The sequence below is a fragment of the Diachasma alloeum genome, unplaced genomic scaffold (genome assembly GCF_001412515.2).
Source record: "Diachasma alloeum isolate Michigan unplaced genomic scaffold, Dall2.0 Dall_scaffold_00348, whole genome shotgun sequence".
In the NCBI taxonomy this organism is placed as follows: domain Eukaryota; kingdom Metazoa; phylum Arthropoda; class Insecta; order Hymenoptera; family Braconidae; genus Diachasma; species Diachasma alloeum.
Genome location: NW_021680487.1, coordinates 383254 through 408806, shown reverse-complemented (window position 1 = coordinate 408806; position 25553 = coordinate 383254). Strand labels below are relative to the sequence as shown.

Below are 25553 nucleotides of genomic sequence, written 5' to 3'. Positions count from 1 at the left end.
CCCCCCCCCCGAGACTTCCCTCGGATCATCCAGCACATCCATCGAAATCCACATATCAATGAGGGAAAACGACCCCAAAATCCAAAACCTAGAAGAGCATCGAAACCTTCAACAAAAAGCACAGAAAATGGAGTGGAACTCAATCAGAAACCTTTCCAAATTCAACCTCCTGTTCAATTCGCATTAATAAAACAGAACTCCCATGCAATTGACCAATTTCTCAATGCATACAATTTTCTACAATCAATTATTGGAGTGACTAGTGGAACATACAAAAATTTTAATTGTCCAGTTCAGATCGGGTGTCTATTCATAAATTTCGTCCTTTATCAAGAGGAATAGGCTTGTCGAAGTTGAATGGCCCCCTCAAAGACTGAAAATGATTCCCAAATGTCATACAGCTTAGATTCAGGTCCTCATAAATTAATTTCAGGAAATGAAATGAGCATTGAAACATTCGCCCAGCAGATTGTATCGTTTTGTCCAGGAGTAAGACCATGAATCTCATGCCCTACCAAGATACTAAAAATAGTACATTATTTCATCAGGCGATGAAAGTATTTTCTGACGAATGTGACTTGGTAATCCGAGCCGAAGGCGAGGATTATAATCACATGAGTCAGAAAATACTTTCATCGCCGTATGACATACAATCCCAATGACCCAAACCCGCGATTTAACCGAGTGAAGCGAGCTTATAATTGAGGTTTTACGGTCCTAGGGACATAAATGTATTTCAGAAAAGAAAGTGGTTGTTGAAATCTTTCCCAGCAGGTTCTATCGTTTTATCTTTCTATAAATTACGTAATTAACGTTGGATAGATCTTTCAACCATCGAATATCATCTTTTTTTTTATCAGAATATCATGCTCAAATATCGTACAGTTTCGCTTCAGCTCCTCCGAAATTTATTCCCGGAGAGAAAATGAACTTCAGAACCTTTGCCCCTCTATTGGCTTCATTCTGTTGTCTTCCACAATATTCTCTATTTTCATGATGGAATATTGTGATTGACTTTAATTCAGTCATTGCCATTGTTCTTAATTGATTAGTGATAACAAAATTCATCAATTACTGGAAATTTTCATTGACGATTGGAACTCTGCAGCGAGTTCATGACGACATAAATTACATTATCAGTTTTTCTTGAGTATCAGTGTCGAATCCGTGTAATTGATTGCATTTGGTAAGCAGATGATCGGAGGATTATTGGGTCAATGTTATTAAACAAATTTATTGTAACAAACACAAATAGTACATTCTGATATAGTCTCTGCACTGAGCTTGTACCAAATGAATTAACCATTAACCCATTTTATGAATTCAAAAGAAATTTTGGAACTGCTGCCCTCCGACGTCAATACACTCGCGAACACGACGAACGAAACCATCCATTACACAATCTTATATTTCTTCAGTAATCAATGCGAATGCCTGATGTATTCTCAACATCAATTCTTCTTCAGTAGGTGGTGCATCGTGTTGGTAGACAATCTCTTTAATGAAATCCCACAAAAAAAATCGTGGGGATTCAAATCAGGTGATCGTGGTGGCCATTCAACTTCACCACCTCTTCCAATCCAGTGATGGGAATAATTTTTATCCAGAAAATCTCGAACTCTGTTATCGTTATGCACAGGCGCACCATCGTACTAATACCAAATTTGATTTAATAAATCATGAGATATATTAGTTTCTTCCAGCATTTGTGGTAAATCTTCAACAAGTTCCAAATATCTTTCCCCATCCAATATCCGAGGAAGCACGAGTGAGCCAATCTGTGGATATACATCGAAGATGGATTGAAAGGAATCATCTGATTTCTATTAGGGGTGAGGAAGGGAAAATGGCCTAGGCAGGCAAAATGGACCGCAGGGCAAAATGGAGTCCTTGCTTTTTTTCATCTAATAATGACTAGGGATGCGCACGATACCGAGGCGAGACTGTCTCTGGAGCGAGACTTTTGCCGAGAGTCTCATCGAGACTTTCACAGCGTCACAAGGGGATGATCAAATTTTACAAGGGTAAAAAATCACGAGAATTACGAGGATCACAAGGGGATGGTCAAACTTCACGAGGGTCGAATGTCACGAAGGTCGAACGTCACGAAGGTTATGAGCGTTTAGGATGGTCAAATTTCACAAGGGTCAAACATCACGCGGGTCGCAAGGGAATGGTCAAATTTTACGAGGTTCACGAGGGTCACAAGGAAATGATCAAGTTTAACGAGCGTCACAAAAAAGGTCCGATTTCACGAGGGTCAAACATTCCGAGTCACGAGGATCACAAGGTGATAGTTGAATTTTAAGAGGGTCAACAATCACGAGGATTACGAGGATCACAAGGGAATGGTCAAATTTCACGAGGGTCACGAGGACATGGTTAAATTTCACGAAGGTCACAAGGCGATGGTCAAATTTTACAAGGATGAACTATCACGAGGATTACGAGGCTCACAAGGACATGGTCAAACTTCACAACAGTCACGAGAGTCACAAGGAGATAGTCAAATTTATCGACGGCCAAACATCACGAAGGTCACTAGGGAATAATGAAATTTTACGAGGGTCAAGCATCCCGAGAGTTATGAGAGGACGGTTAAACTTCACAAGAGTCAAACATCACGAGGATCACGAGGGAATGGTCAAATTTTACGAGGGTCAAACAACACATGGGTTGAACGTAATGAGAAAAATTCTCGGGTTTTGTCGAAAATTCGATGAAATTTTATTGTTTTATAACAAATTCGACAAAATCCTTCAGTTTTCTAAAGAATTCGAGAAAATTTTCCTGTTTTCTAAAAACCGGAAAATTCGAGAAAGCTGTACGGTTTCACAGGAAGTTTGAGAAACTTTCCAGGTTGTCTAGAAAACTCTCCGGTTTTCTAGAAAATTTGAGAAAATGCTTTCAGAACATTCGAATTTTTTTTTTCGTTCTTTTGTCATCACATTTCTCTGAGACGAAATTTTTCGTAAGATTCACATCCGAAATGAAAAATTACAACCACAAGTTGGGATCTTTTATGCAGGTCAAACGTCACAAGGGTCACGAAGAGGACCCACAATGCAATGATGAAATTTCTCGAGGGTTGAACATGACACCCTTCTGACTCTTGTGACGCTCGTAAAGTTTAACCATCCCCTTGTGACCCTTGGGATATTTGACCCTCGTGGAATTCCTCGTGATGTTTGACCCTCGTGACGTTTGACCATCCTTTAAAAACTCTCGTGATGTTTGACCCTCGTGAAATTTGACGGTCCTCTTGGGTCCCGCATATCCCTCATGAAGTTTGACCATTCTCATGTAACCTACGTGAGCCTCGTAATGTTTGATCATCCTCTTGTGATCCTTGTGATGTTTGATCATCCCGTTGTGACTCTCGTGATCCTTGTGCTGTCGCACCCTCGTGAAAGGTGACCATTATTTTGTTACTCTCGTGACGCATGTGAAATTTGACCATCCCCTTGTCACCCGCGTAGCCCTCGTGGAGTTCGACCCTCATGACCCTTGTGACCCTTGTGACCCTTGTAAAGATTGACCATTGTGAAGTTTGACCATCCCCTTGTGATTTTTAGAAGAAATTTTTTTCCTATTTTCTAAGTTTTACACTCACGATACCGGGACGAGACTGAGACGAGATGATACTATCTGAACCGACACCGACACGAGACCGAGACGATAGTGGAAATTTAGATATTTTTCGAGACCAAGACGAGACTGTCATCATTATGCATCATACTTGGCAACTTGACTCATTATAAAAAAAAATTAAACTAAAAAATAGAGGGTCCATTTTGCCCTAGGGGTTCATTTTGCCCTGTGGTCCATATTGCTCACTTAGGCTATTTTGTCCTCCCCTCCCCTAGTTTCACAGTCAGAGTCAACTCATGATTTTATTGCCCACGATACCACACCATAAATTGACTGACAAACGTTGTTGAAAATTCCTATCTCTTGTTACATGTGGGTTCTTATTTGCATAATAATGATCATTATGCATATTGAAATAAGTACCCTGATCGAATTTTGATTCATCGCTGAACAGAATGGTCCTTGTGAATTGCGGATTTGCGTCATGTTGACGGAGAACCCTTTGAGAAAATTCCAATCGGCGTTGAGGATCATTTGGAAGAAGCTTTTGAACTGGTGTTTTATGATAAACAATCCCTCTTCCTTCCAAATTCTGTGAACACTCATGTGACTCACATCATGTTGCCGAGCGACATTCCGCGTACTCGTTTCAGGATCTTCCGCGACTTCTCTTAAAATTCGATCTCTTAGGGCTGGATCAATTCGACAGCAGCTCCACCTCCTCCTTGGCCACGTCGGGGCATAACAGTGCCAGTTTCATTCAATCGGCGTACCGTACTGGCGATGACAACATGTGAGGGGTGCCTACCTTGATGACCTTGAGCAAACTGTCGTGCAGCTTCTCTTGCATCACAATCATGCATGTAATAAAGTCTGACCATATCTACGTATTCAGCGAGAGTATAATCAGCCATATTACTGAGATGACATCAATCACAATACCAGCCTGATTGTCTCAATATTCATTGCATTTTACGGATCCATCATTCATTTTTTTTCGACGAAAAAAAGAATAGGTATGGTTGTGGGTCAAACTTCAAGGGACTGCGAAAATTGAGTTACTCGTTCTACGTATAAACTATAGAAGCAATTTTGATTCGAAGATGTGGTTTCAAAATTTTTCTCCAGTATTCTGATACAATTGCGATTCATTTACGCGAAGATTATCACAGAGAGCCAGTGAAACGCAAGGAGATAGAATTGTCGTTTCAACTTCCATGGAAAATTCCCGTGCAGTCCTAGGATTCAGGTATGATGTCCTGAATCCTAGGACTCTGGTGAAGAAAAAAGCGCTGGATCATGAATGAATTTTGTTGAACTGCCCAACGAACATTCAGTGTAATTACGCTAATAAAATTACTAAAAGCATGAAAATAACCACGAGATGTACGATAAAATCAGAGAACTCAACAAGAATGAAGGGGCAGCATTGGAAAAATTCTGATACGCTCCAGTAGAAAACCATACAAATTCCTATACGTGGAAATTTCATAGTGCCGTAACAGAATTTTCTCAATACTGGTGAAGAATCTTCATTGTATTACAACATGACAAATATCAAATTTATTTTACTGTTTTCTTGTTTTCCGAGGAGGCTGGGTCGAGATCAAAATATGGAAGACAAAATCAGGGCCACAGTAACGATTAAAGTCATCGTCAAGGCCAGACTAGGTGATGGAAGTAAAAATCAACGTCGTATTGTAAAAGAAAGTTAAAGTCAGGGCCAGAAAGTGTGTATATGGGTAGGAGCGAGGGTCATAGTGTGAATGACAGTCGAAGACAGGGCCAGAGCATGAATAAAAGTCACCGTCCGGATCAGAGTGTCGACAAAATCAGTGTCATAAAGTGAAGAAGAGTCAAAGTCAGAGCCAGAGTATGAATGAAAGTCATCGTCAGGGCCAGAGTATCGATGGAAGTTCAAGGCGGGGTCAAAGTGTAAAAGAGAGTCGCAGTCAGGACTAGAGTATGAACAAAAGTCATCTTCAGGGTCCAAGTGCCGATGGAAGTCCAAGTCGGGGTCAAAGTATGAAGAAGAGTCAAAGTCAGGGCCGGAGTGTGAATAAAAGTCACCGTCCGGGTCAGAGTGTCGACGGAAGACGAAATCAGGGTCATAATGTGAAGGAGAGTCAAATTCAGAGCCAGAGTATGAATAAAAGTCATCGTCAGGGCCAGAGTATCGATGGGATTCCAAGTCGGGGTCAAAGTGTGAAGGAGAGTCAAAGTCAGGGCCGTGGTGTGAATAAAAGTCATCTTCACGGTCCGAGTGTCGATGGAAATCCAAGTCGTGATCAATGTGTGAAGGAGAGTCAAAGTCAGGGCTAGAGTGTGAACAAAAGTCATTTTCAGAGTCCAAGTATCGATGGGAGTCCAAGTCGGGGTCAAAGTGTAAAGGAGAGTCAAAGTCAGGGCCGGGGTGTGAATAAAAGTCACCGTCCGGGTCAGAGTGTTGATGGAAGACGAAATCAGGGTCATAATATGAAGGAGAGTCAAATTCAGAGCCAGAGAATGAATGAAAGTCATCGTCAGGGCCAGAGTATCGATGGAAGTCCAAGTCGGGGTCAAAGTCTGAAGGAGAGTCAAAGTCAGGGCCAGAGTATGATTGAAAATCTTCGTCAGGACCAGAGTATCAATGGGTGTCCAAGTCGGAGTCATATTGGAAATGGGAGACAAATCCAGGGCCAGACTGTGAATAACAAGCGAAGATTCTGATTGCAGAGGGAAGTCTCAAGCATGGCCAAAGTATGTGAAAGATAGCAAGATACAGGGCCTGCGGGCGAAGGATCGTCGGAGTCAGGACCAGAAAGTCAGTGAAAATTGGAACCAAGGCCTGAAAATGAATAATAGTGAGATCCAGGGCCTGAGTGCGAAGGATTGTTGGAGCCAACGCCAGAGTATGATCGAAAATCGAAGCCAGGGTCTGAGTGTGGACAAATGTCAAAACCAGTATCAAAACTGAACGTGGTTGCGATTTAACTGATCTCCTTGAGCCATTTGATATGATGTCTCTAAACGAGAGACGCATGGTCACTGTAATTTTGTTCATCATTAAGCTCATTAGGGGCAACATTGATTGTCCTGAATTTCTAGGCCAACTCCCCTTCAGAATTCCTCCAGGTTTAAACTCTCGCTACCAAGCACCGTTTTATCTACCATTCCCTAAATCTGGATTATTAACCTCTTCCCCATTATATAGATCCTGCGACCATGTTAACCTGCTAGTCGATTATTATGAGGGGCAATTGGATATAGTGTCTACTCCAATGCCAGAAGTGCTTAGATTAGCTATCCGCCACCTCGTCATCTTCCCGTCTTCCCACAAGTTATTCTGGTGCAGTTAGAGTCCCAATAAATTTTTTTGGTTGGTTCAATGGACAAATTCTTGAAGCCAGTCCAGTAAATAAGTGCCCACTCATAAGGCTCCATGGTTGCAGTTTTGTCAGCTTTAGGGTTAGAGAGGTGATCGAACAACAAATCCTCCGACCGTCACTTGAGTGTACAATTGAAATGAAGTTGGAAGCATCTAGAATCTGATGTGTAGTTGGAATAATACACAAGAATAGTCATATTCCCCATATCAGAACGAAAAATGATCAATAATGTAGTCTATGACCCGAAGGTCTAGCTGTAGGGTTTTGTAATTCAATGAACATGTTCACTAACCGATTGACTTTCTTGTTGCTAATCGATCCAGAATCATGGCAGCTGATTATTGAAGTTGAGGACTAAATCCGATCATCGAAATAGAGAATATTTTCGAAGACAATAGAATGAAGCCAACACGGGGGCCAAGATTTTGAAGTTCATTTGCTCTCCGGGAATGAATTTCAGAGGAGAGGAAGTGAAACTATGCGATATTTGAGCATGATATTCTGATAAAAAAAGATGATATTCGATGGTTTAAAGGTCTATCGAATAATATATTCTAATTCGTAGAAAGATAAAACGATAAAACCTGCTGGGAAAGATGTCAATAGCTATTCTCTTTTCTGAAATACATTTTTTAGTACCTTGGTAGTGCACGAGATTCATTCTTGCTCCAGGACAAAACTATACAATCTGCTGGGGAGTGTTTCAAGCGTCATTTCAATTTCTGAAATTAATTTGTGAGAACCTGAATCCAAGCCGTATCAAATTTGGGAATGATATTCAGTTGTTGAGAGGGCCATTCAACTTTGACAAGTCTACTCCTCTTGAGAAATGAAGGAATTGGTTAATAGTGTAACGTGACATTTTTGCATGGGGGTTAAAAATGACTATTACCTTCGCCCTTCTTCCCCTGAATCTAATTAAACTCAAAAATGCAAAAATCTATGGGCTCCAGGTAATTTTTAGCCAGAATTACCAAACCGGAGGAGTCTACAAAATCAGTTCTAACCAATTCGAAAACCTCTAAAACGTACACAAAAACGGAGAAAACTAGATATTTGGGGAAACGTAACGGTCCTCGGTTCGCTCAGTGTGCTAGGTTGTGGAGAGAGGGGTGGATTTCAGGTGGAAACGGGTTAATGGGGCGGTCAAAACTACAAAACAAAAAAAAAGGAGATTGACATTATCCTTACGTGTTTCACTATTGAAATTTTTCAAAATAAAGAATTTACATACTCTTACATAATGGTCTCACAAAGAAAAGAAAGAATTGTGATAATAATCATAATTCTTCTACCAAACGCAAAGTAATAGATTGACTCGCAATATTTGGTCCTGCCAATAATACATTATCGATTAACTCGGATACAAAGTTGAGGTCATAAAATTCCTCAAGTGGTAATATGAAAATATTCGCTAATTCCGAAATACTCGAGAATTTCGAGAACTGGGGGAAAGGTATGCGAATCCCCGTGAGAGTGAGAGAGAGAGAGAGAGTATATATACCCAGCCGTATACGTAGAACCTACTGCGGGAAACTAAAAAACCCGATAAAACTAAACTCGCCGTAGCGGAAAATCGATAGAGTCAAATTCGAAAAACCCAGAGTCAACTTGCTCGGGAAGGNGGGGGGGGGGGGGGAAGCATTCATGGGGAATGCTTGAGCCACTCAACGGAAACCTTCCGACATGGAAAAACAATGAAAAATACTATTTTACACTATAACAATTACTCTCACCACGGGATAATAATTCCGGGGACGTCGACATCTCAAATCCAAACAAAATTCTACGTCCACGATTACGGAGTAATCGGGAGAAATTCTCCACGTGAGACCCAAAGTTCACACGCGGGATACCACTGAGAGGTGGGGAAAGCGACGCCATTTCTTAATAGCTCGGAAAACAATAAAAATCTCCGTAAAAACTCATGGGGTTAGGCACACTATAATCCAAGTCATTTTAATCCTGAACACGGTAATCCAAGAGCACGAATGATCCAAGGAATGACTATCACGAACTAAGCGCTAAGCCCTTCCGGGAGACTCACTTGGGCACGACTAATTAGTAAGCCGGCCAACGCGGAACTAACTGCCCTGGGTCAGTGTCACGGGCACTAACCGCAGCGCGAATTCCGGCCAACAGAGGCGGGCTCTGATTGACGGAGATTTTGGCACATCAAGCATGGGCTTCGATGGCACCACCGAATGATTTCGGGGAATTCAAACGCGAAAAATACTCAACTCTGATTATTCTATACGTAACTTTATAAAATAGACTAATGATTAATCTGGGCCGAACTGGTGGACGTTCGGAAAATTACCGTGGATTTTTGGCGCCTCCTACGGGTCGGTTCTCCTGGATTCACGGGGTTAAAAGACCAATACTCCTAACTAATTCTCCAAATTTTCCAAAATTCTAGGCAACCTGGCAATTCACGGGATACAAGGGTTGCACTTGTTCCACATGACCTTCCACCGAAAACTAAAACGTAACCAGTTAACCGCCGTTAAATCCATTATAATTTGGACCACCGCTATTTCAGCCGGACCTAATCGATTTGCCGTAAGATTAACAATAGGGTGGTTCCCATAAAGGTTATCGGATGACTCTAAAATTCGGCCCTTCTTCACGATGGCCCTATGGGCCCTCAAAAACTCGTAATTTCAGATCTTTATTAATCGGCGATGAAGCGAAACCGCAAAATTTACTAAACGGAATCGCGAATCAAACAAAAAAATAACCACGCTTAAAAGGGAAAACAAGACTCGATTATCCCAGGGATAATCGGAAAAATGACCACACCGGAGTGGGAAACAAAACCCTAATTTCTCTCTCTCTCATACTCTCTACTCAGGATCCGTTTCTGAATGTCGCCGGAGGTGGATGTTCTCAGGTCATGATGGTGTTTCTAACGAACATCCCCACAGGTTCGTTACAATAGACTGAACAGTACAATGGGAATTTTTGTATGCTTCCCGAGTCATTCCAATAATTAATTGTAGAAAATTGTATGCATTGAGAAATTGGTCAATTGAATGAGAGTTCTATTTTATTAATGCGAGTTGAACAGCGAGTTGGGTTTGGAAAGCTTTCTGATTGAGTTCCACTTCTTTTTCTGTGCTTTTTGTTGAAGGTTTCGATGCTCTTCAGGTGTGGGATTTTGGGGTCGTTTTCCCTCATTGACAGGTAGGTTTCGCTAGATGTACTGGATGATTCCAGGGGAGTCTTGAGAGGGACGGGTACTATGGACCTTGGAGTTCGTTTTTCAATTTATGGGATCTCTGGAATCTGCGGAGTAAGGGTGAATTTTTTGTTAGTACACTGAGAGAAAAAAATTCTCATCGGCTGTATTCTTGATACAGCAGTAAGACTTGACGTGGATACGTCGCGGGGAGGACTGATCCATTATATGCTATCAAGGATATAGGCGATTAAGATTTCATCACCTAGACGTGTCCACGTCAAGTCTTACTGTTGGACCAAGGATATTTTGATATCTCATAAACTATAGCAGTTAGCACCCTCAATACAATGCCATTAGATTCCTGAGGAAATTTCAGTTTCCTACAGGCTGATAGAATGGCTCGAAAGATCATTTTTCTGATTATTTACAGCCCCTAGGTCGGACAGAAGTTTCAGTCTACGTCATTTTCATTTTTTCACAATATTTCCTAAACCATTGCAGTTAGCGCCTTAAATCGAACGCCATTGGATTCCTGAGGAAATTTCAGTTTTGTACAGGCTGAGAAAATAGCACAAAAGGTTATTTTTCTCGTTATTTACTTACATCAATGTTGTTTTTTGATGATATCTCGGAAACTATAACACTTGAATTTTTTAGAAACTCTGAATTCCCTTGAAATTCCTTGAATTTCCTCGAAATTCGTAGAAACTCTTTGAATGTCATCAAAATTTTTAGAAATTCCTTCAATTCCCTCAAAATTTTTAGAATTTTCTCGAATTCCAATAGATGCACGTATGAAAAAATTTAATAGGAGAATCGAGCGAATTCGCTAGAGAATTCTACTGAATTACTATAGAACTTTCTACGAGTTTTTTGCCCTTTCTATTGACATGTTTGATGGAAAATATTCTATATAAAAAGACAAGATAGAATTCAATTTTTCTCTACAACTTATTGCATTGCAATATTTTCTATAGAATTTCTTCGGCTTGAATTTGCTAAGTTTTTTTCATTCTATTTTTTTCTTTCCATCAAGAAAATAGAACAAAAAAACTTAGAAAATTTGAGCCGAATAAATTTTATAGAAAATATTTTAATAGAATAAGTTGTATAAAAAAATCGAATTCTATTAACTTTTTCTATAGAACACTGAGAGAAAAAAATGACTTTCTAGCAGCAAAAAAAATTCTTGCCACAATCTTATCCTCGGTTACTACAAGAAAAACATAGGGATTGGCGCAAAGAAGGATATTCTTGTGACAAAAATGGACAATCTCGCGTAAAGAAAAAAATGATTGTGACGAGAAAAAAATTCTTTGAATGAACCATCGTGCGAAAAACTCATTCAAGTTTGTCATAATAAAAGCTGATTTTGGTGGCCATTGACGAGGGGAAGGGGGTTGTCGCCATAAGTAAGCACCTCCAAATTCGAGATTGATTGGAGGATTAATTTTTAAAAATTGAGGACGATGGGAAGCCATCCCATGGGGGGAGATTCTGCGGTCGGGCAATTTTTGGACCCAAAAAAAATGTATCGAAGCTACTTTTATATTTTTTTCACACCATTTCAATGTATTGTTTTTGAGCTCGGCTCAGCAACCGAATTTCGTACCGTGACACGTGTCGCCGATATATCGCTGTCCTTGTCGCAAGACATCCTCGCGACGATTCGTAATAATTCGGACATCCTCGCTCGGATGAACTAATACCGTTGTCGCGGGAGCTCACTCTCGTTCCAGCTCCCATGGTGTTGTGATATCCGCCCAAAATTTTAATTTTTATTTCCATTTCTAGACGATTATTTAGTATTTAAATCTCCATAATCGTCAGCAAGAATATTTCCAACTCAATAAATGGAAATATTCTTGCCTCTTAAATTCATTTTCGAGAGCAGGTTGAGTTCGTTCGCCAGTGCGAATCCCTGAGTTGACAAATTTTCGATCGGCCGATGACACTAATCGTGCCATCACCCGACTCCCCACTCTCACTTTTCCAATTTTTGAATTCATGGAGTTGTGCAAATGCACATCTCCCATCAGTCGCATTTTTCCCGTGGAGTTACTAACTCCTTCACAATTAAAGTCCAATCGATAATTTAACTCGGAAAAAAAATTAGTTCATTCACCGTGTCAACTTCGGGACTCGAATTTGGTGAACCGAAATTCGCCGGTGGTTCAAAGACAAGGACGATCGTTGCCGGTCCGTGAATTTCCGTTTTAGCAACTTTGTTCTTTGATGTTTCAAATTTACCATCTTTAAAGATTTATACAATTAAATCTCGTTTTCTACCGGCGATCGTGGAGTTTAAAACAGAGTAATCACGGCTCCAAACACTCTCGTTTTCCCAATTCTCGCGTGAACTATAGATTAATTACTAACAATTGAATATTTACCCAGTGTTTTTGGGATATTCAGTATTTTTCAATTCTTCAATATTTGCGATATTTCTAATAAAAGTGTACCACAAATAAATTGAAAACACTAAGGGAGTCAACCTGCCAATGGACACATCCAATTCACAAGGATTAAATTAGTTGAACAAGGATATAACTTTTGTAAGTACTGTTGGAATTCTATTTTAGAAATTGTGCAATTTAGATTTTTCCATAAATTCTCTACTGTTTCCTTTCTATAATTAATGAGAATTTTGAAAGCATAAAATAGTAGAAACTATTGTGGAACCCATTGTAAAATTCTCTATTATTTTTTTTTGTTCATAATAAATTTTGCCAAATTCAACTTTACGTTTTCTTTAATCAAAGAAACCCCTCTCTTAATGTATTTCTCATGAAAAACATACGAGATTAGGAGACTTGAAGGATTAGAAGAAAACAATCAAAGGTAAGCTTAAAGGAAAAAAAATTTAAATTAATACGAGTGAGTGAAGAACACCAGTCTTTCTCTTATTAAAATTTATTCTAGTGAGTCTGGAGTCTTTGAGAAATAAATAATTATTTTTATTTTGGTCTCTCGTCCAAAATTCTTCCGGACATAACAGTGTAAACCAAAGTTACTTTCGCTGTGAATAAATTCAATTCGATATATACGCTAATTCCGAGTGTTATAACTTACAAAACCCTTCTATCCTTCACCGAATCCCACAAACAATTCTTTTCCTAATTTTTGGGACGACAGGCATAAGGGAGGGGGTAGCCGCCATATTGTTTCACCCAGAAATTTGAAACGAATTCTAAAAAATTGAGGAGGATGGAAAAGGCCCCTATACCTAGAAGGGGATTTTGTGATCCGGAAATTTTTTGCACCCGAAAAAGAAATTTTTCTTTTGGAGCGATAGACGCGCCATCTGGTTACCGTTAGAAATTCGGGATAAATTTTATAAAATACACGAGGCCGGAAAGGCCCCCTATGGCAAGGGATTTTGCGATCCGGCAATTTTTTAGACCAAAAAAAAAATGCTTTTCGTTTTTGGGACGATATACGCGCCATCTAGTGGCCGCAGTCTGGTTGCCTTAAGGAATTGAAATTTTGCGGTCGGGCAATTTGTTGGTCCCAAAAAAAATTATCTTAATTTTTGGGGCGATAGACGCGGGGGAGGGGGTAGCCGCCATATTGTTGCACATAGAAATTTGAAACAAATTCCAAAAAATGGAGGGGGATGAAAAGGTTCCCTATACAAGGGGATTTTGCGATCTGGCAAATTTTGGACCCAAAAAAAATATTTTTCATTTGGGGCAATAGACGCGCCATCTGGCGCCCGCAATCTGGTTGCCCTTAGAAAATTGAATTTTTCGGTCCGACCATTTTTCGGACCCGACAACAAAATCCTCTTCTCAATTTTTGGGGCGATCAATGCGGGGGAGGGGGTGGCCACCCTATACTGGCACCTGGAAATTTGGAATAAAGTTTCAAAAATGGAGGATGGAAATGTATCTCATAAAAGGAGAATTAGTGAGATACTGTCAACCTCTATCTTGGTTTCGCCAAAGACATAATATTCTTGGGAGAAATTAAAAGTAAATTGTGTCCACCTCGTCCATTCTTGTGGCAAGAATGAGTCAGTTGCTGCCAATCTCACGCGGAATTGCTACGAATACCCGTGAGCTTGGTATAAATTCCAATTCCACGAAAAAATCAGTTAAAAATCGCGTTTATTGTCACAAACGCATTGTTCTTACGTCAAGAATGAAGTTTCTTACAAGCATCGGTCATGCGGGTGAGAGAGACATAAGATTGTATCAAGAATGCGTGGACTTGACGCAAACTCGATTATGCTCGTGTCAAAATCGACCATTCTTGTGGCAAGAAAGTCGCCCGCCAAGAAGCGTTTGGATTGCCCCAATCCGATAACTGCTCCTAGAAAACTTTTTTTTTCTCTCAGTGAATATTTTCTATCGAACATGTCAATAGAAATGGAAAAATACTTATAGAAACTTGTATAGAAATTCCATAGAATTTTTTAGCCGATTCGCTAGGCTTTTCTATTAGATTTTTTCGTACGTGTGGCGCTGGCCATCAAAAGGAATTCCGCAAATGACCGCCATCATGAAAAGAAAGACGCATCCACGTCAAAAATATTTTTGAGAAGTACGTCTTTACTTGTATTAAGAAACTGATGGCTCGAAAATTGATGAGAATATAATATCTTGCCCTGAGAAAAAAGAACTTTTGTGAAGAGATTTTGTACTTGTCCGAAAAGTGAGGGGCAATAGGAAACTTACATGAAGCCCAGTTTTTCTGAATTCTCCCACACATACTTTCTTCATAACCTTTTAATAACCAAACAGCAAAAATTATAGCGAAATATTGACTAGATATTTCATAATAATTAATTGAAATCAATGGTTTTCAAGGCCAATTTTTTCGATCGTAACGTCACAAGGGGGGTTGGATACCGCTGTGTGAAGCTTGATGCGCCAAATCTAACGGGAGTAGGAACATGTCGTGCTACATTGGTTGAGGCGCACGTGGAGATGACTCGAGCCATTTCTGTGATTAGTCCAGAGTTACATAAAATCACTTATTTAGGCACTCAACTCACGTTTAAAAAAAAAAAAAATTCATGCAAGTTCCCTATTGGTACACATTAAGAGAGCGACTTTTTGAATATGGTCAAGTCGATTTTACATTGAAATATCTTGGATTTGCGACTAGAAAATTACTAAATAAATTAATCCAATTAGACTTGGTTTGGGAATCACATTTTTGTCAATAAATTATCTTCGTCTTTGAAACAAGTACATAATTTCTTGATGAAAGTTTTTTTCTTCTCAGTGAAAGATATCATTTTCTTGACGATTTTTGAACTGAGTTTCTTGATACCAGTAAAGACGTACTTGGCAAAAAAAAATTTCTCAGTGTTGAACGTAAACGAATTCTCAGGATTTCTGGGAATTTTGAGTTATCGGAAGAACGAACGCTTGTAGAGAAAGATATCAAAAAATCATTTTTGTGGAAAATTTTGTTAGCTACAAAACATACTTCTTATGTGTTTCGAATAAATCACTCGTTTACGAGATACTGCCGATTTCAATGATCTCAGATTTAATGGTAATTCAAAGTCGCTGAACATTCATCTCGATTTTACGATGCATTGCTTTTAATTAGAAGAATCACCTAGATTTTTTCATGAGGTTGAATACATCTGAATAATCAGCTGGTGCTTGGGAGGATTCCATAGAATTCAATTCATAAAGTGCGACTTCAAGTAGTTTCGCATCGATAATGTCCTGAAGCGATGAACACCGAATACGCTGCGCAATTCATCATCACAAATAGCATACTGAGAGTCATCAGGATCGAGTAAGCTTCTCTCAGTAAGGATTCGAAGAATTGTCTTGACGATTTCGGGGATAGTCATCCGCGGGTTGCCAACCAATCGTGCAACTGCAGGTGATAAACTGATGACTTTTGCGTAGGCACTTCGCGCTTCAACTCCTGTCTTCTTCTGTTCATTTAATTCTCTCCTCTGATAATGCAATTTTCGGTCATATGACTTTTCACTTGGATCTGGAATATAATCTTCATCACTCGTACTCTCCTCTGCATCTCCCTCTATGCGCACACGTTTCCTTGGCCTCCCACGTTTGCGTTTCAAGTTGTCCATTTCTCTCCTATCTCTGAATTGCCCACCTAATGTATAATATGGGAACAGTTCACACCTCAGACATGAGATGAAATTACAATTCATTTGGAAATCTGCTGATGATCAAAACCCTCGTCTTAATTCACATGATGTAATCATTACAAATACCTTGAATGACAATTTCTTCAAATTTGTCTCAGCTTATACACAGCAACTTTGAAAACCCAAGAGTATAATAGAAATTAAGAGCTCAATATCAAATTTGAATTTCACTTAGGTTAAATTCTTGGAGTTTGAGGTTTTGTCAATATTTCATGACTTGAACTCAGTCACGATCATCTTAATCATGGTTGTTATTATTTCAAAATTTCCTAGATTGAATTCAAATTCTTTTTCTCAATTTTCAATTGAAATCCATGAGAAAATTGAATTTTCAATATTTTTCACATATACAACTTTTTATTCTGCGTCCACCAGTGCTCGGTGGATATGAAGTGGAGATACACCCTGTATATACCTATAATAATAATAATAATAATAATAATAATAATAATAATAATAATAATAATAATAATGATAATAACATGTACTAATTATAAAACTGAAAAATCAATTATTTGAAATAATAATAATTCCTTGCAGTAAAATATAATGATAGTTTTTTCAAAGCCACGACCCCGTAATCCAAGAATCGTTTCCTTACAAAACTTTCGGCTTACGACTCGCTAGCCACAAGGCACAAGGCACGAGACACCAGACACGAGGGGGAGTGCGAATATCCAAAAGAAAAACTAATATTTCGTCCCAAAACCGAAACTACCTTTTTGCCCCAGTAGGCACAAAGTCAGATTTTCGTCCCCCGAAGGGGGACGAAAAATATGCCGGGACGAAGAACCGTTCACAGTACGGGAAGCAATAAAGGATGTGCACGTGGGCACGACGCCTTCATTTTACCTTCCTAGGTTAGAAATATACTATTGGGTCTCGGCGGGCGCAAAGTTACATTTCCCTCCCGCTTCGCGGGACGGAACCTTGACCTTGCGCCTACTCCGACCTTGCGCCTAACCTCGCCTTCGGCTCGGCTGGTAATTGCACTGGCGGCTGAGGATCCTTTATTTTACCTCCCTAGGTTAGAAATATATTATTGCGGAGCAGTGTGAGGGTTGAACATCGAGGCAAAGCCCAGGATATCGACGGCACTTACGCGATTCAGACAAGTTTTTTCATCCGAGCGACAAAGCTAATTTTTTTTCCACACTGTCCGTAAAATGACATTATGCCGGAAATATACATTAATTCTCTCAAACAAATGTTTATTAGGCATTTGTTTTCTCAATGTAAAAAAAACAAGTTGATATTTACCAGAAGAACAGATTCCGTTGATTTCAACTCTTCGAGTGCTTCTTCGACGTCCTCGATGGATACAGACCGAAATTCCGGAGTGCCACTAGGGATCAAGAAGCATTTGAAGCCAGACACACCGGCTTTTAACATTGCTTTCAACTCTTTCTACATGAAAAAGAGAGAAAAAGGGTCTCAATGAGTTGTTTCTTAGTACTGACGACACTTTGTTGATTAGAAATGGTTTCAAAAATGGGAAATGATTGACTGCATTAAGCCACAATGGTTGTTGAGGATTATATAAATTTCCATTGTATCTCGGTTTTTCTCAGAAAATCCATCCCTGAATATTTTTTCTGCAGAATTCATGATAAGTGTTGCTACAAAGGAATGTAGAAGTGGCAAAAATGCAGAGATATTCACCAATTGAGTGGATAAAAAAATCTGATTGGATCCTGAAATGGGTTCTGGGTTTGGACTTATGGGATAAAATGAGTTGTATCATGGGAGTGGTCGGCAAAAATTCGCAAAAAATGACAACATCGTGAAATTATAAAAAATTATTTTTTACTATGAAATTATGAATTCTTCTTCAAGTTTCTATATCAGTAGTGAAGTGGTTAGCCGTAATAACTCGAAAAATTGTGATTTTACAGGAGAGCCAAAAAACTGATTTTACAGGTTCCGGTCGGAATTTTCTGAAACTAATTGCTGATTTCTCATTGATTATCTGACAGATTATCGTACATGCAGCCTCAACTCCGGCGCTCTATTCTACACCCAAATTCACTGACTTGTTCCGCTTATTAGGGCTGCCCACGATACCGAGCTTAGTCAATTTTGACAACTTTGAAAAGGGGATGTTACGTGGGTCAAATGTCTCAAGAGTCTCATACCTGCAAGAATTGTACCCCGCGAGAGTCACACCTTGTAACGAACATACCTCACAAAGTTCGCGCTTCGTGAGGGCCAAACGTCACAACGGTAAACCGGGAAAGGCAGACAGGACTATCAGCAGGGTCAAATTCCGGCAGAAGTTACCTGCCTCTGTTATTTGACTTTTGTGTTCATTTGACCCCCTCCGAGACACGACTTTTGCTAGGTATGATTTTTGCGATCTCTGACCATCACGACGCATCGCCCTTCCAATGTTTGACCCTCGCGAGGCATAACCCTTGCGAGGTATGATCATTGCGACACTTGACTTTCGCGGTCTTAAACCGGGAATACAGGATTGAGAGGTGGAAGAAATTTGTTTTTCTCTTAATTGAACGAGACCGACGAGACGAAACTAAGCATAAAGTTCCGAGACTCACGCGAGACCGAGACGAGACGAGACCGAGTTAGACCGATATTGCAGCGAGACCGAGACGATACCAAGAATTTTGTATATCAACGAGACCGAGACGAGACTTTCCACAATCTCATCTCGTGTCGTCTCGTGGGCAACCCTCGACACCACTTACGAACATCCGAATCGCAAGAGTCCTAGATGGCAACTAAAGACAAAGGAAAAATGGCGGACGGGAAAGTTCTCATAGTTCTTTAAGGAAAAAATCTTGAGATTGACTCAGATTTTCATTTAAAAATTGATCTAAATTACCGACAAGTACCGCTTTGGCGTAATGGTTAGCATCCTAGCTACCAGAACGAAGACCGCGGACGACACGGGCTCGAATCCCGTGGTGGCCACAATTTTATCGACGGGGAAAGACTTCGAAATGAAAAAAAAAAAATATTTCTATGAACCAACAAGTCGGTGATAAGTCCATCAATAAATAGAAAACAATTGAGAAAACTTGGAATTCTCTGTATCGCCAGTTCAAGTGATGTCTGATAGTATTTCATACAAATTGAAGCTTATCAGATTCTGTTCATTTAGTCAAAGTGAACAAATAGTGAAATTATAAAAGATAATCAACTTTTCATCACTGTTACACTACTTCGTAGCCATATTTTTCACGCATTCCCCCCCAAAAAAATCGGAGCATAAATTTTCCCGAATTTTTTTTTTCATTATTCAGATTTTTTTTTTCAGAGATTGAGAGATAGAATGAATTGTTATGTCCGGAGAGAGATGTTAGCGTCGAAAGGACATGTTTTAATTGTCACATTAAAATCAAAGTTAAAATTATTAGATTTTTATAATTATTGGACGACGCAAAGTTTTATACTCTTACCTTTTTTTAAAATATAAGGGAAAAAGGGTTTGATTTAGGGATAGGGCTTGAGTTGAGACTAATTTATAATCAAGAAATTTGGAGTTGTACTGGGAATCAAGTTTGAATTTAAATATATTTCGTATAACTATTCGGTTTACATAAGCGTGATTTTACAGAAATCTATGTAGCTAAAATTCCTATCCCTGGAATGATCTGAAGGATTCAAATTTAGGTTTACAAATTTTTGTTACTCACAATTCGGTCTGTTATTTATAAATTATTCGATGTGTTTGTAGATCTCTGGGTAAATCTGTAATTTCCTCACCAGCAATTAGTCGCGCTAAAGGCTATTATGGATACTTTCACGAAAACACTTTCTTCTACTCGTTGATATTTTAATGAATTTTTGGCAGTTGAATTTGAAGATTTTAAGAGTTTGGTTGGGACTGTCCACAACGCGTCACAATAAACGAATTCCTTATTTGTAAGAAAAGTCACCACTTTTGATTAAAGAAATTTTATTCCCGGATAATTTCAATTGTTCATAACTTACTATTAATTCAGTACTATCCCACGTAATTGAAGGAAGGATTGAAAAATCGGACCGATTAAATGACCTATTTCCACCAGAATTGTTACTACTCCGTCGCTGCTTCAAGACTGCTTAATTTTGGTTTTTCTGACATTTTTATATGAATTTTGGGGTCACTTGTCACATGGACTCCAACGAGTCCATTTTTACTTAGTGGAAAATGTCGTATGACTTTTCCCACTCTTTTGATTTTTATGGGGAAGTAGTTCATTCGGTTTTTGGGGTCTCAATTAATCGGTTTTCAATCGTTCCTTCGCGTGTGAATCTTAGTATTAGGTAATTGGGGCGTGCTGAGTGTGTCATTTCATCACTTTTGAACTCGATTCCGGTGTCTTTGGAATTTTAAATTGAGTCCAGGTGATGAGATGCACTCTATTTAATTTACAATTGTGGATTTGGTTCTTGATTACATGAAATTATAATATAACTTATAATTATAATCTTACATAAAGTTTATTCTAGTCTTAAATTTCTAGTATAAAATTTTTGGACATTACAGAATATTTATTCAATATTCAAAAACCATCGTTTATTCGGGCTATGCAAAATCTGTTCAATTCTCATTATAGAACACTATTAGATTGAATTCGAAGATATTTCTTTCTTTTTCTTGATTATACTCGCGATTTATATAGTAAAGTCACAAAACACAAGAATTTTGCATTTCTCGGGAAATTTAGCAGTCGATTACTCAACAATTTCCGAAATTTCTTAATGAAAAATTGGCTTTTCAGGTATGTTTTTTCAATACCTAAGCATACGCAACGATCTAATGAACTCTCATAGCACCGCGTAAAGTTGAGTGAGGCAAACATAATTTTCACGTGTTAATCCAATGGGAAAACAAAATTTTCAATGAGCGACTTGGCAAAAAATTGCTTCGCACCCCGACAAAGACGTGTTCATTGTGACCCCAAAAGACACATTTTTTACTGGTGCGAAATGGAAAAAAAATGCATTTTTTTTTACCAAATTTAGTGTATATACACGTGCATTTAATGATCTAATTTATATCCACTAAATCCTAAATGAATTGTTAACATTAAATGGATTTAGTGTGTGAATTAAAGAGCCCTAATATTCCACTGTAAAAACAACAGGTTATGGGCATGATTACCAAGAGTCAGAGATATTGCCACTTGTTGAGGTGAGATTTTATTGAGGCACATTGGTTTGTGGACGCCATCTTCCCTGGATTTTTGTTTTGAATTTTTGGCACGTTGGAGAAAAACGTTGAAAAAATGTCGAAAACGTCAACAAGTATCACGAAGTTGGATAAGGAGAATTATGACATTTGGGGGATGGACGTAAAAGCACTCTTGGTTAAATGTGAGCTTTGGGGCTATGTGAATGGGTCAATTCTAAAACCGCCAACTCCTGCTGGCAATGATACAGAGGCAGCAAATACGCTTCAAAAATGGAAATTGAAGGACGAGAAAGCATTTTCTGAAATCATGTTGACTCTTGGTGCTAAGGAGAAGAGGCAAATAAAAAATTGTACTACAGCGAATGCAGTCTGGCTTAAGTTGAAAGAGAAGTATGAGTCGACAGGTCCGGCTCGTAAAGGTTTATTGTTCTAACATATTGCTTCGCACAAAATGGAGGAGGAGGCTGATTTGAAAGTCCGTCTGGGCGATTTTATGGAGACTGTTGATAAATTGGAAGAACTTGGAACTGAAGTTAATGAGGAGTTATATTCGTTTTTGATGCTACGCAGTCTCCCCGAATCCTTTGAGTTGTTTCAACGAGCTATGTTGTCAAGAGATGATGTTTTGAAGCCGGGTAAAATGAGGATGAAGATTCTGGAGGCTTTTGAGTTGAGGAAAGAATCAATGAGTAGTGTCGGGAATTTTCATTCAGTGAGAAATCAAGGTCAACACAGGGGTTCGTCAGATCAGTCGAGCTCCAGGAACGGTGGAGGAAGTTCAGGTGTGTCCAAACTATTATTTACGTGTGTTAGATGTAATCGTGCTAGCCACAAAGCACAGTTTGATCGTTCTAGGTTTCCTGTGTCACGTCTCATTGAGCGAAGAACGCAGAGGTGGATTAAGAAACAAATGCAAATGATACAGATAGTGAAGCTGATATGATCAAAAAATACGCGTTCTTAAATTACGACGTTAAGAGTAACGTGAGGTCTCTCTGGTGCTTGGACAGCGGGTGCTCTTCACACGTGGTGGCGAGTAAAAAGACACTTGATGATTTTTCTGAGGTAACACGGTCATTCAATTAGGCAAATATACAGACCACGATGATATCTGGAAGAGGAAAGATGAAAATAAATGTGATAGAAGAAGATAAGAGTCGTGTTGTGTCATTGTACAATGTTTATTAAGTACCTGATTTGAGATCGAATTTATTGTCTGTATTAAAGAATGCTGATCAGGGTTTTGAGATGTGTTTTCGTAAGAGTGAGGCTGTCATCAAGAATCAGAATAATCAAGTTATAATGAGAACAGAGAGAAAAGGGAATCTGTATTTTGTGAGAGATGATGAGACTGTACGAGTGGCTGACGTGACACATGTGAGCAAACCGGAGAGTAAATTGGAGTCTTGGCATAAGATTATGGGTCATGTGAACGAGGCGACACTGAAGCAGATGAAGAAGAAGGACGTCGTCGATGGGATAGAGTTCGAGGCTAATAGAGCTCTTCCGAGGTGTGAAATTCATGCTCAAGAGAAAATTACTCAAGTTCCATATAAAGTCACTGAAGAGAAAAGGACAAATGACATTTTAGAGATTGTGCATACAGACATTTGTGGTCCTTTAAGAGTTCCAACGGTATTAGGAGCTAGATATCTGGTTGTTTATGTGGACGACAAGTCTCATTGGTGTACTGTTAATTTTATAAATTCAAAGGATCAGTGTTTAGAGTTTTTTAAACACTTTAAATTGCGTGTAGAGACAGAGACAGGGAAAAAGATCAAATTTTTACAATCAGATAATGGAAAGGAATTTTGTAATGTTAATTTTGATTCGTTTTTAAAGTAGAATGAGATCCAGAGACGATTGACGGCACCTTATACACCTCAGCAGAACGGGATTACAGAAAGATGAACCGAACACTAATGGAAATGGCTAAGTGTTTGTTGAGGCAGTCAAATGTTCCAGATCGTTTTTGGGGGAAGGCCGTGAACACTGCTTGCTATATCAGGAATCATTGATCTACACAGATTCTACGAGGTAAAGTCTCTTACCGACCGGTAGGAAACCTAATTTGAAACACATGGGGGTGTTTGGCAGCAAGGTTTATGTCTTGGATAAGACACAGAAGAATAAACTTGCTTCGAAGGGTTTGGAATGTGTGTTTATGGGCTACTCAACGGTGCCCAAAGCATATCGTCTGTGGTGTCCAGAGAAGAAAAATATTTAGGTGAGCAGAGGGGTCAGGTTCATGAATTCTCCTGGTTTCAATGGCAAATCTGAGGATTCACAGCCATCGAGAGTTTTGAAGGGAGGCACTGTCGAGAAATCTGAGGTCTTGGAGACGGAATGGGAGTCAAAAGACTTGGATTCAATTGGAGACGTTGATATATCCGAGGGCTTGGATCCAGCTCAATAAATCAAAACACCCGATGGTAATGGTATTCCATCTCGTTCTGAACCTCTACGTCCACGAAAAAATTTGAGAATTAGGCCAGAGTCTGCATTTCCAGGGACTGCTTCAAGTTCTCGCTCTCGTTTACCTTCAGAATCATCAAAACGTAGAAGAGGTCGTCCGATGTTGTTGTGTACAGGTCGTTCAGATCATTCAAGGAAGATTTACAGTGAATCTGGTAAAGTTACTGGAGAAGAAGAGTGGGAAGAGCGTCCGAAAGACATAACAACTGAGACAGAGATAGAAGACGATGAGGTTTTTGCGGGTTTTTGTATCACATGATGATCCAATGACTTGGCAGGAGACTGAGGCTTCGTCAGACGAGGATTCCTGGCCAGCAGCATTGGAGGAGGCGTATCTATCGTTGCTCTATAATCAGGTCTGGAATATCGTCGAATGTCCAGTAAATCAGAAGGTAATTAAAAATCGATTGGTGTTCAGAACAAAGACCGATGGTCCTAATGAGAAGAAGAAGATTCGTTTGGTGGCCAAAGGCTGCTTCCAGCGACCGGGGGTGGACTATAACGAAACCTCTTCACCTGTTGCGAGATCAACATGGATACGACTGTTGTCAGCTCTTTCAGCAGAGCTTGGTCTGATGATTCATCAAATGGATGTTGTCACAGTCTATCTTAACGGTTTTTTGGAAGAGAAAATATTCATGGAGCTACCAGATCATCTGCTGATGTTCCTCAAGAAGGTAACTTCTAATGAAGCAATTGGGTTGGAAGAACAGGCGGTCAAGGACACGAGATTGTTGGAGACAGCGAATATCTGGCTGAAGTCTCTGGAGAACTGTGAGAATGCTGTTTGTCTGTTGAAGAGAGCTCTTTATGGATTGAAGCAGGCAGGTGTCAGTTGGTACAAGAGGTTGGTGGATGAGTTGCTGAAGATTGGAATGTATTCAACTGGGTATGATCCGTATTTATTCTTCAAGAGATAAGGAGATTCAACGTTGCCGATTACAATTTACGTGGATGACATTATCATCGCATCCAATAATCAAAATTGGGTTGCAGTGGTGAAGGAAAAGTTATCGAGAGTTTTCCAAATGAAGGATATGGGGCTTGTCAGTTATTGTCTTGGCGTGGACTTTCGTCAAGATAAGCAGAATCATAGTGTCAGGCTCAGCCAACGTGAGTACGTTGATTCTTTGCTCAGTAGATTTAACATGACAGATGGTAAACCGGTGGTAACACCGATGGATCCTGGATGCAAGCTGCAACGACCAGTAAGTGTTAGTGAGGAAATGATGAGGAATATTCCATACCAGCAACTTATAGAAGGATTATTGTATCTGGCTATCACGACTCGTCCAGATATTGCTTTTGTGACAAGTTCATTGAGTCAATTTAATTCATGTTACAATGAATCTCATTGCAAGGCTGCAAAACGGGTTTTACGATATCTAAAATGAACATTGAACTATGGTCTTAAATATGAATGAAATGGTGAGATCCTGTATGGAATGGTTGATGCAGACTGGGCAGGTAATTTGGGTGATCGTCGTTCGTACACTGGCTATGCGTTTGTTCTGGCTAATGGGCCCATCAGCTAGGAGGCCAGGAAGCAGCTTACAGTTGCTTTATCCAGTGCAGAGGCAGAATACATGGCGATTTCCGAGGCAACGAAGGAGGTATTATATCTACGTGGCATTTTGCAAATTATTGGAG

General features: G+C 39.4%; 1 protein-coding gene across 1 annotated transcript in view; it reads right to left on the bottom strand.

The window, feature by feature from the left end:
• Positions 1–25553, bottom strand: part of LOC107040855 (probable allantoinase 1) — a gene marked incomplete at its 3' end in the record, with an annotated part of 144744 nt that overhangs the window by 13056 nt on the left and 106135 nt on the right. Inside the window, 1 exon segment of the mRNA XM_015261121.1 lies at positions 17549–17695. Coding sequence (XP_015116607.1) covers positions 17549–17695 — 147 coding nt within the window.